The sequence below is a fragment of the Falco biarmicus genome, chromosome 3 (genome assembly GCF_023638135.1).
Source record: "Falco biarmicus isolate bFalBia1 chromosome 3, bFalBia1.pri, whole genome shotgun sequence".
Taxonomy (NCBI): domain Eukaryota; kingdom Metazoa; phylum Chordata; class Aves; order Falconiformes; family Falconidae; genus Falco; species Falco biarmicus.
This window is the reverse complement of record NC_079290.1, coordinates 77489806-77502368: the sequence shown is the minus strand read 5'-3', so window position 1 is coordinate 77502368 and position 12563 is coordinate 77489806. Positions and strand designations below refer to the sequence as shown.

The 12563-nt window shown below is 40.1% G+C and overlaps 1 protein-coding gene across 3 annotated transcripts in view; it reads left to right on the top strand.

The window, feature by feature from the left end:
• The first annotated feature begins 2003 nt into the window (after window positions 1–2003).
• RPRD1A (regulation of nuclear pre-mRNA domain containing 1A) overlaps window positions 2004–12563 on the top strand; it is a 45884-nt gene continuing 35324 nt past the window's right edge. For all 3 annotated transcript variants that reach the window (XM_056330149.1, XM_056330151.1, XM_056330150.1), the window contains exon 1: window positions 2004–2340. In XM_056330149.1, the coding sequence (XP_056186124.1) occupies window positions 2190–2340 (151 nt within the window). In that variant the 5' untranslated portion in view covers window positions 2004–2189. The remainder of the gene's footprint in view (window positions 2341–12563) is intronic.

The following is a 12563-nucleotide window of genomic DNA, read 5'->3' as shown; positions in this document are numbered from 1 at the left end:
ATTTTACTATATATTATATTACGCAAAGATGATAAATCACTCGGAATTTAAATATATTTATTTACAGAACAAATACCTAACTGAGAGGTTTTATTCTGTTTGTAAAATGTTCTGATAATCCTTGATGACTCACGCAGAGGAAGCAGTAATAAACATTTCTACAATCATTACTAAAATTCTCTACTGATTTCCTGCTCTTTTTTCCTTTTTTGCTTTAACATCTAAATATCACTTTTTGTTGCTACATATTTTTTAATCTAGTCTTGTATGTGAGAGATATGTTTCTTTTTCCATAATTGCCCAAAAGCTTCTCCTAACATCAGAAGATATGCCTCCAGAAAACGGTATTTGAATTTTAGTTACTAGATTACCATTCATACTTCATTTTTCTAATGCTTGCATCCATGTTAGCTAGCTATGTCTTAATTTTACTTCACTGGCCAGTCTACTTAATGCCAGAGTGTCCTCTGTTGTACGTAGCAAAAACAGCAATATGTTACAGGTTCTTTCACTCATGATGATCAAAATGCAGTGAAATGATAGAAAAAGAGACTCTGTAGCGATCTGTGCAGCTCCTCACTTAAATTTCTGTCAAAAGCATTTTTGCAAAATCCTTTCTATTTCCCCAAAAATCATTCATGCTACAGATTATTTTGTAAATAGAATTCACATGAAAACCGAACACTCCCCTCTCACCCTTTCCAATGTTTTATGTTTAAAGGGCAGATTTCACTAAGAATCAACATCAGGAAAAATGGCCTGAAAAGAAGCCTCTGGGACATCTCAATGTCAGACATAAATCAGGGAGAAAACTTTCTAAAGTTTAAAAAATTCTGTAAAGAACTTTTTTTCATAACTAGCTTTCTGTTGTTTGGTGAGGACAAACTGGATGTGTGAAATATTATAAGAATACTCCATTTTAAGGGTGAATACTTAACCATTGCCAGGCTGTCCCAAGAGTAACAAATACACATATTTTTCTAATTAATACAGACAATTTTATAGAAATACTAACATATCTGAGAAAGACATGAACTGCAGTCATAATTATTAGGTACAGAAACAGGATTCAGGACAGACCCACAGGAGTTAAGGTAGATAGTTTTCTGAAAATGTGTTAGTTGGCAATGTTTAAAATAAGAAGTGATGTCAGGTGTTTTTTAAAAGAGCAGTAGGAAGGCTAGAAATGCTCACATCATGTTCAGCAGCGTAGGGCACCTTCCATGTAAGCACTGACTTAGATCTTTCAGCTTGAAAAGTAACTGATGAAACCATATAAAAATATATGAGAGAATGCAAAGGTGAGCAGAGAATCATGTTTATTCACCATTTTGAAAACAGCGGAATTAGCAAGAATTCAATAAAGCTTTAGGGAGAGGTTTGAAACAATAAAGGCAATGCTTTTGGCTTCATATTGCCATTGAACAGTGGAAGTCTGTTACACAATACTGTCAATGCCATAAATTGGGGAAAAAAAGAAAAAAAGAGGGGGGTGAAAATTAAAACGGGGCAGCTTTTAAAAATGAGGCTCAGCCATATTTGCGGAGCAAGTGTCCACCTGCAAGTGTGAAATGCCACACACCCTGTGTGACAGGCAGCTCCTTCACAGGCTAGGGGTAGGCCGCGGGCAGGCCTGGGCTGCCCTGGGCCCTTACTCGTGTCTGGTTTTTCGTTATTTCCCAGGGCAAAACGCTGACGTACCCCTCCTTTTCTAGTTACGGCCCCAGCTGCTCCGGCGCGCCACATCCCTCAGCCTCCCGGAGCCCGCCAGGAACTCTCCGCAGTCACCGGGTAAGGCACGGCTGGCGCGCGCTGCCAAGCCTCCCGCCACCCGGGCCGGGTCCGTCCCGCCCGCCCTGACGGTGGCGCCCGGGGGCCGCGCGCAGGCTGCTGGGAGAGACGCGAGGCCGGCGCGCGCGCTCCTGGGGCACGAGCGGCTCCCGTACCCCCCCGCGGCGGGCCGCTGCCGGAAGTGAGGAAGGGAGGAGAAGGGGGGCGGGGCCGGGCGACTCTCCGGGAGGCTCGGCCGCCGCCATTTTGTTAGCGCCGGGCTGCCGGGGCGCGCGGAAGTGGCGGCCGGCGAGGCGGGAAGGGACGGGGCTCAGCCGGCTCCTCCCCCGCTGGGGCGGAGAGGCGGGGACTGAGCGCGGCCGAGCAGGGCTGGCGGCGGGGCCGAGCGCGGCCTAGCAATGTCGGCGTTCTCGGAGGCGGCGCTGGAGCGGAAGCTGTCGGAGCTGAGCAACTCGCAGCAGAGCGTGCAGACCCTGAGCCTGTGGCTCATCCACCACCGCAAACACTCGGCGCTCATCGTCAGCGTGTGGGAGCGGGAGCTGCGAAAAGGTGAGGCAGGCACGGCCGCCGCCGGGCCTTGCGCCGCACTCGGTGCCGGGTGGGGCCTTGCTCGGGGGCGGCGGGCGTGGGGGAGGCGGCGGCCGGCGTGGCCGCGGTGGGAGGGGGCCGCCCTCGGGTGCGTGGCTGCTGAGGGGAGGATGGTGGGGCTCCCCGGCCGGCCGGGCCGGGCAAGGAGGAAGAGAAGAAGAGAGGGCGGGCGGCCTGGCCTGCCCTGGCCTAGCGCCTGCGGAGAATAGAGCTATTGGGGCAAGTGTTACACCCCGGGTCTCAGTTTTTTGATGACTGTGGCTTGGGAGATGCTTCTCCTCTTTTTTTTTTTTTTTTTTCTCTTTGCTCTCTTGTCGTCATCCCATCCCACTATCCCCCCTCAGTAAGATCTCTGAGTAGGCTTGTTGTGTTTTATCTTCCCTTTTTTGTGGAAGGAGAGAGGAAGGTGGGAAAATGGAAGGAAGGCAGAGAGCACTGGGTTCAGTGCTTTTTGTTTTAATACTGGTAGTTAAGGCTTTTCCAAGACGACCCCTTTTAGGCATTGCCTGTCATCATCTACAATGATGGCTAGTTAGCTGTAATATTGTTTGAGTTTGAGGACACGGTGGCTTTGCCCACTCATACCAGCAATTATTGTTGTAGGGCAGCTGAGGACGGGAATATTCTGGGGGAAGAGCAATGTAGTGTGTCCAAAGTGATTTTCACTTTCTGTTTTTGTCAGGTGGCGAATGCCGATGTCAGCATAATAAAAATGTGTTTTTCTTTAAATGTATTGAGTAATTTGATGTTGAGTGTGCAGACTTACTTGGCTTACCTTTTAACAGGAAAGAACTTGCATCTATAGGCAGTGAGTGGTTCAGGGACTGAAAGGAGGAAATGGCATATAAAAGTTTGTTTGAGCTGACTGGAAAGTAATTTGATCTTAAGTGAACTCATTTAAGTAAAAGCAGAATCACTTGCTAGAATTCTGCTTTGCTCTAGGAAATGTTGCTGTCTTCCAGTGGCTTCCTTTGGAGCCCCATTAATATGTAGATCTTTAGTGGGAAAAGTAGAAGGCTAGATTTTCAGGTAGAGAGGAAGAATAGCACTAAACCATTACATGATTTATGGCAGTTAAACATGATTTATGGCAGATTAACAGTTAGACTTGATCTTAAAGGTCTTTTCTAGCCTAAGTAATTCTGATTTCACAAAAGAGGAGACACTCCCTTAGTTTCACACAACAAAGAGGAACAGTCAACTTGCAGAAATTACGTGTAATGGAATACAAAGAGTGCGTGGCTGGATCATAACTACATCTTGGCTAGGGGGTATAACTTCATAGCAAATGGACCAAACTATCATTAAAATAAAAATCTTGAGTATGAAGTAGTGCTGAACTTTACAGTATAGTATGGAAATTAAACTCTGTAGGTTTTCACATGGCTACTGTGTTTTTGTTTAAAATACGCCTTTTGTGTGCAGTTTTATTTTTTAACTCTTAAAAGATGAGTTAAATTCTTTTTTATGTTGCCTAAAGAAAGACTTATTTGGTTGCATATTTCATCTCATGAACAAAACATTTTCACTATATGTTTGCAAGCTTTCTTTCCTGTTCCGAGAACAAATGGGTGGATCTTCCATCAGCATCTGAAACACTTCATGTTATCTGCGCCTTCTAAGCAACCAACTTAAATGTTTGGTATTCTGAATGGTATCAGAAAAGTATCTTTAAACTAATTGACACAGAGCCAGAGTTTTAGTATTAGCGTAATTTTCCTGTGTTCGAAACACAGGCTACGTGTTTGAAGATGGCATTGAGAGTTCAGGATAATGATCTTAAGAACTCATGGATATGCTTTCTGTGTCTGGCTTCCACTTTTAAGCCTGTTTTGAGCTTCAGATGAGTATACCTGCTATAATTGGGTTTATCTTCAGTTTGTTAAATTCGTCCAGCTTTTACTGCTTCAAAGAAGATATTTCTGGTGACTTCTTTTTGGAAGCAAACCTTCAAGGGTCTGTGGAAAGCATGTGGTAGTCTGTCTGTGGTAGGAGTAGCTTAGTTGCTTTCAAGGTCCTGCACCTTTTCTTCTGGGCTTTTAGGCCTTGTGTTAAGTGCTGCTTCTTTCCTTTGTTCCTCAACCACTTCATTGAAGCAGGCATAGTTAATATACACAGGATGTATTTTAATTTTCCACCTCTGATAGTAGTACTTGAGCTTCATAGATCAGCTTACATTTGCCTTAGTACTAACTTTTTGCTAATTGCAGCACAGAATTATAAGATGGTCTCTGATCCCCAAAGGTATAGTGGTCTTAAGCAGACAGCATGGAGCAGATGAGAAGAAAAACCGGTATGCTGCGGTGAAGTGACTTGCATAAAACATCACAAAGCAGAATGCTGGCAATGAGTCCATAAATAGTGTAAGTTTAAGGCTCCTGACTTGCCTGCCATCCAAACCATAGAAATATGATTTTTCTCCTACCCGAGAGGAAAATGATCTCTATTTGGCGAATATGGGCACAAAAATTATTGGCATGGTCTGCCTCTGTTGCTAGCCAGTAGTGTCCTGGGACTGAGAAGTGAACCTAGCCTTTCTCAGTTTAGCTTCTGTTCATTGTACCCTTTTTCTATTGTCAACCCGGTTTCCAGACCTTCCTTCCAGCCTAGTTTCTCTCAGGCCCATAGAACATTGTATAACAGAGTTGAACACAGTACAGTGTGATACTATATTTTTTTTCTGGATGCTTTGTTTTGGTAAAAGATCCCTTGTGTCTTGTGTCAGATCAGTCTTTAGTTATTCATGAAAACAAGTACTAGGATCACAGCTCTTTTGTTCATTAATGTTTGGTTCAGATTGTTTTTATTTTTAAAATAGTCATTGTCTTATATCCTGTTGGAGTAGAGGTGAAAAGGCAGCTTTTCAAATGTGCATATAATTTAGGCAACATAAGATTTTAGTCCCTTTCTGTTTACTTGGTTTACTGGGGTAGTGTTCAGGTCCCGTATTAGGGCATCTCTACAAATCATCAGTTTTATGCACCTTCATCTACAGGTTTTCTGTGGTTGAACTTTCATTAATTCCCTTGATGAATTCTTGTACTTAATATAAACTTGGAGCACAGGCAAAACTTGCATGTCTTTGTCATACTTGGAGCAGTTACGTAACATTGGATTTGTCTTGCTGAACTCGTGTTTAGCTAAAATTACATCAAGTCAGTTGATGGAACTGATTCCTGAAGGAATATTCATGTGTATTTTTTTTCCTAGTACTACCATAACTTTTATACATAGTTCTTAGAGTACTGGCATGTAGAATTAATCGGGTCATTCTTAGAAATAATAAAAAATTGGAAGAAAGCTTGTATGATGTATTCTAGAATTTACTGTATTGTGAAAGTACTGATACTGATAATTGTCCAGACACTTAGTAACATTTGTGACTTAGTAACTGTCACAAATACTCAAAGGAAAGGATGTTGTCTTATACAACCAGTAGTTTGATGAAATTACGATAAGGAGTTGTATATTACATGCTTCAAAAGACTCAGTGTGGAGACAGGCTGTTTAATGACTGACCTCAAATATGTGCTAATAGCAAGTGTATGGATGAATTATGCTGCTGGGGTGGGGTGATCGGTGCTGAGGTGTCTCTGCCTGGGGTGTTAAGTATTCCTGATGCTGCAGTTGTGCCAAACCACTTAGGTGTCACTCAAGGTACTTCACATTTCAGTGTCTGTAGTGGTTTTTTTTTTACTATCTATTGTTATGATTATTGGAGAACAGATTCTGTAGTTCACTGATCTTTTGTTCATTGATAAGTAAAACGATGAGAAAAGATTAATAGAATACCTTTAACTTAAGTGACAACTGCAATGAAATAACAAAAGACTTGTGTTTTGACAGATAAGCAGAGGTCTACAATGACAACAGAACAGTTTCTTTTCCACTCTGTTGTTGGTTAAATATGTCTTTAAATATTTTTGATGTTTTTTTGCTGGCAGTATCTTGTGCTGTGCTGCTGCTGAAAATCAGCAAAACCAATAGTTAGTTTTGAAATATATGAGTTCCCTGATGGAAAGCTGGTGCTGGTACAAAGGAGACTGACAATAGTATCATCACCCCTTTAGGCCACAGCCTGTGTTAGCATTGGCTGATGCTGATCATGAGTCTGCATTTTTTTAATTTCATAGTTGATTTATGGAATAAATAATTGGGGGGGTACTCTTTCAGTACTTCATTTGTGGTAAATGTCTTACGTGAAAAACTTAGCACAGGTTGGATTTTTATTCTAGAAAAGTGTGGCTTTTTTACTGTGGTACTTGTGGCAGTTTCATAATTGCTTCAAAGTAACTTGTGTGCATTAACTTTTGCGATAATGTTGCCACATCACGTAAGTATTTTACAGAGACCTTTCGAATTAGGGAGAATTTTGTAAAGCCTTGAAAAGTGTGCGCAGAGGGAAATGATACTGCTTCGGCTAGATTTTGGATGTATGAAATGTAACACTCAAAGCTAAATATTTAATTACTTAGCAGTCATAAGCTTACTCAGTATTTAAGTAGTTTAGTACAACTAATTCATTAATGGGAATATATCAGTCATTCCCAAAATGCAGCTGGTGGGCCCATTAAAACTATTTAATTTTGTCTGTCCATAAAGGGATTGCCTTACAGGTGAGTGTTTTTTTAAATTAAGTAGTGGCATTATACATGCAGTTTTGTTGTGTAAGCCTGTGTAAGAGAAACCTTTGAAGGAACCAAGGAACCTACTTGAAGAGGGTCTTCTGAGATGGAGGCTGTTGACTTAATTTTGTTTGCAAATTGGTTATGTTCTCTCGCATACATCTCTTGCTCCCTAGTTGCAGGATTCTTTGCAGCTCTAGGGGTTTGTTGTTTGTGTGTGCTGTTTAGAAATGAAAAACTTCAGTTCTGTAATTCAAAGCATCAGCCAGCCATCTAGAATGAATAGTAAGTGCTTGTTCAGTAGGCTCCACGTGATTCTTGCTGTACTGACTTAAAATAAAGTGAAATTGCTAAATATTTGAGTTTGGTAATATGGGACTTCTTAATTTAAGCTCCAGTTAGTTGTCTGTAATACCTTCTTTTCCTGTCAGCTCATTTTCTGCTAGCTTTTCCAGGTCTGCTAGGGCACTTGTTAGGTATTTACATCCCAGTGATGTTTTAGTAGTTGTTGTGTTGTATCTTGAAACCTAATTTCAAATTCAGGTATCTGTTTCCTCAGGGCCTGACATGGCATCTCATAGATAGTCAGTCCTAGAAACTGATGCTGAACACACACTCCACCCCCCTTAATCACTTGACCTCTTGGTTCGACTCTCATCTGTCACCCCACCCATGTTGCACTGATGAGTGTCATCACTGCAAAGTTTATACAAGTTAGCAGAACCATTGTATATTGTCTTTTAGACAGCTGCAATTGTGTAAGTACATCTGGGCTGCTACAGAGTGACATATTTGTAGCACAACTCTGCCAGTTTACCTGCTGTTCCAGTTTATTGTGTGTGAACTTTTTTGTTTATTTTGGTGTGTTGAAGTCATTCAGCCGTACAAGAAGTGACTATTTTTGCTTATTTATGGCTGTCTATCTACAGCTTCTACTGCTGGGTCATATGCTAGTGTTTGAGTCCTCATAGCTGTTGGCGTTGATGCAATACAGTTTTCTGAAGCTAGTGCTTGTGGTGGCAGTTGCTCAATGCTGCTGCAAATTGGAATATATCTTAGTAGGCACATTGAGAAGGCCTAGCAATGTTGAAACCAAATTTGAAAGCAGTACTACATGTGAATTACTCTGATACTCACTCAGCTGTTTTGGAGCAGAACCGCAGCCAAAAGTGGTAGAAATACATTGCCCTGCAGATGTGAAGTGAATTTCAGGAAACTAGTCCCTGATTTAAAGCAATTATTTTCTGTACGATGTAGTATAATTTTTTTGCCAAGAGAAGGAGCCTTTCTCTACTGGTAGTTGTAAGATTATTTTACTTACGTGGTATAGTGTCATTGGCCAGTGTGATAATACTTGAGAGAATAAATGTTTTATTTTATTTAAAAGAAACAAAACTATGGCTTACTGGTTAGTAGGTGTTCTTGAGGAGGCCAGTAAGATACTTAAGACAGATGTGATTGGGATACCTTCCTGCTTATGCCCATGAATCTTCTCATTTGTGCAAAAACATTTGGAGATCAGCCAACAGCAGGCAAAACTTCAGTTTTGAAGTTGACTCAAGTTAGAGAAATGTATTTGCTACATACATGATTTAACCTGCAGTCAGGAGCAACATATTAGCAATACAAGAATCTTTCACTTAAAATAGTCACATTTGGGCTGCATAATCTAGCCTGACTAGTTGACTCTCTAATACTAGTCTTGAAAGAATGCAGTGTGTACAAATCCTTATTCATTTATTGCTGTACTACTCATGTCCTGGTATCTTACCAGTACCTGTGTGTCTTTCACCATTCTGTTTTTGAATACTTTAGTGTCTTTTCTATTGTGAAACTGTTGTTGTTGTCAACTCGTATCTATCTTGGCATTGTACCAGCCAGGTGAGGCAGTGAAAGAAATTGTTTTTTTCTGTTAACGTAATTCAAGATACGCTAAGTGCAGTGGGAAGCTTCTGCAGAGTAATTGTGTTGGAATGGTTTCCTTGGTTTGTGACCAACTTTCTTGCATCCCGATGGCAATTTAATACTGATGGCCTCTTTCCCAGCAGTGGCTGTGTGCTGTGTTCCCTTTGTCTACTAGCCTCCAAACTCAAAGTCAAGATACTTGGACCCTCAAACATTCTATAGGTAATCTTATTCTCCTCTTTGAAAAGGAAATAACATCAGTTCTCAAACCTTGGTAAAATTCCCCAGGAGAATCAGTTGACAGCAATGTTGAACGCTTAGCTTAACTTTTTCATAATAGGAGGTTAATAAATGTTAAGATTCTTAATTGCTTGTTGTACAACATGCCTTTTATGGATTATATTATCTTTGAATTGTCCTTTCTGGTGGTAGCCTCTCAAGTAACTTTTTACAGATACACTTTCAGTTATGTTAGCAAAGATGCTGCACTTAATCAGCTTGCATAAAAATTGAGGTTGCCTCTCAGTGTGAAGGGTCAGTGATCTTGCAGTCAAGTTTCAGTGCTGCTTGACTTAAAAAAGATGAGTTGTGTCTTGTAATAAGGAGCTTGAAATCTTGTCAGGTGTTTACAAAGTTGTCCTGTAACTTCTCTTGCAAAGACACGAAGCATGCTATCACACAGGAAGTGTCCCAGGGATTGTGGGAGAAGTGTCGACATTCTGCTGCATGTAGGTAAACTAACGTAATTTGAACGCAATTGAGCCAAATCTTTATTTGAATCCATATTAGAGAGCTTCAGTAAAAAAGGAACTGTTCAGTGCTAATAACTGTTGTAGGATTTTAACCTACTGATAACCATTTTCTCGAAATCTCCTGTTAAATTATATTCTCATTCAAGGTCAGCTAGTGTAGCAGAGCAGGCCTGTAGAAGATTAAAGGCTGATACATGTTTTCAGATGGGTCAATAGTCTGTAATCTTAGAGTGGGATGTAAGAAATATATGTTTCTCTGCTTTCTTCCTGTATGCCTGAGAGAGGGTGAAATTCCATGAATATCTGCAGTGTATTCACTGGTATTTAAATATGTCAGATACATTTTTGGGACAGACTTAGTTTCCGTTGCAAGATGCCAATCCCAGTTAGTCTCGTCGGAAAAAAACCCCACATTGTGGATGCTTTAAGAGTAACCTGCTTACCTTATACCAAGCAGCATTGTTGACCTGTTAAAATATTTCAGAATCCAGCACTTCAGGGAGCTGCTTTGGTGACTGCTGTGGTGGGTAAATGGTAAATCTAACTGTAACAAGCAGAAGAGTTATGTGAATGCTGCACAGAGCTTCTGAAAAGATGACTCGGTCCAACATGGATGCTTTCTTAGCAGTTTTTTGTTTGTAGACTGTATTGTTAGTGTGCCAGAGATGCTGTGGGTTAGCTTCTTCTAACACTATATACTCTGGCAGCATGTGCCTTTCAGATCCTGCTTTAACTTAAGATCTTACATTTTTTTTCTTTCATTTTTTTTCTGACTTTGAGTGCTTTTACTAATAGCCTTGCCATATGTTGAGGAGATGTTTTAAATAGTTAAACTGTTCTTTGATCCATTTTGGTGCTCTAAAATATATCAAAGTCCAGGGCTGAAAAGTTAATGTCACCGATACTGAAAAGAGATACTGTAAACAAGTAAGATTTTTCAGAATAGATCTATCTGTTCTAAAATTTAATTTTGTATTTTAGGCTTCAATAGTTAATTTACAGCCGTAGTAGCAATAAAACACTGAGGGTTTTTGTAGCTGAGTTGTCAACCTCGGTTGCTAAAGGTTACGTTGCACTTTAGTCTGATGTGTAAGGCAGGCAGTAGTAGGCCAGCATGTAACTCCTGAAGATTTGTGAAGTGAAAGGGAACACTTCTTCAGGCTAGGCATAATTTTTAGCTTTGGGATTTTATAGAGCCTGATTGCAGCAAGAGGAGTGAAATGCTACTTCACAGTATTCTTTGTGAACATAAGGGTAGAATATGAGTTGAATTTTTAACTAAAGCCAACAGATAGCTTAATAGTATTTTGAGGATTTTTTTTTTTCGTTATATGCAGCATTGTTTCTGTTGAACTGTAGTAGGAAGCTGAAAAGGTAATACTAGAGGAAATAAGCTTGAAAGTGATTTTCTGGGGTTTAGCATGCTTTTTCCAAACATGGTATATTGATCTGTTAACTGTAGTGAATATATAAAGTCTAGCCTTTGTGAGAGTCAATATCATGTGACTTCATGACGCTGCATACATCTCCTGTCTTTACCAGCTCTGCTGATTTGGTTACTTGTTGGAAGTACAGAAGTTGAGGTATGTCATAAATGAGTTACAACGCTGAGGATTAAAACATGGCGCTTTTTCTGTGAGGTGGATGGACAAGGATCTATCCTGCATGCAGTTCAGGGGGTGTAGTATGGGGAACAGCCTGCTCATTAGATTTTTGAATCCTAATTCTGGGCTCATTTAGGAAATGGGAGAGGGGAACAGAGTCATCTTTGGTAAATACTAAGTAATTTTCATGCACATATGAGACAAGGTGTGTTTTCTGAGATTGTCTCTTTAAATCAAAGCTTTCTATGTGTCAGAACTATGATTTACTTGAAACATGAGTGGATGTGTTGCTATATTGTCAGTCAGTTTTTAATATAGAAATAAAGTAGGATAAGTTTATAAAATCTACGTTTTAGTCTAGCCAGATTTTGACCCAAATAGATGAATTTCCAGGGTGTTTGCATGTAATGACTTCACTGTTTGGAGCAGACTTTTAATAGATCCATCTTGTGTCCAGCACTTGCAAACTAATTCTTTTTTGCCACTTTTTAGTTTGCTTTGACTCTAAGAGATAGGTGCATTTTTACTTTTAATGCAGTGTCTTGTTTCTTTTTTTCCCCCTGCTTAATCCAGAACTCTCAACTTGTTGGATATATCTGTCCGAGAGGATGGGAAAAATTCAATACTTGAAGGGGAAAATCCTTCAGAGGAGTCTTTTCTGTAGCGCACAATTTATTCTCAAAAACATTTGCTTTGAATGGAAGTATATCAACATTTAATTTTCTGTATGTATGTGAGGGTGGTGGTTCTGCATGTTTGAGAGCTGGAGTAGATATTAACAAAGCTAAATCATATTGGCAACTAAGCACAAGTTTTAAGAAATCTTAGGTTGGCTTTACCACAGTGTTGCTGTCCTTGAGAGGGCAGAAAACATTTAAATCCTGTCTTTCAAGAGAAACCTCTTTTTAAAGTCAGAGCATACATACTGAGGTTGTGTGGTTGTAATTGATAGTGAAAGTTTTTCCTGGTGCTAACACAGGGTTAGAAGTGTTACAAGAGTTGCAGCTCTAAAAAACCTGTAGACTAATGAAGATTAGATGAAATGTGATGTTAAATGAAAATACCTGAGTAGGAACACTTAGAAAACATGAAATAGATTTTTAAAAACATCTTGTAAATTGAAAGCTTGTAATCTATTGTATGTTAGTGGGAATGGTGCAGAATGTGTAAGATGCTTGGAGAAGAGAGATATCACAGCAGCCTGAAAGTGTTTTTTTGAAATGTTTTCTTGATATTACGGCTGCAGGCACATGAATGATTTAATTTTTAGGAGATAAAGCAGGGGAGTGTCACCATGA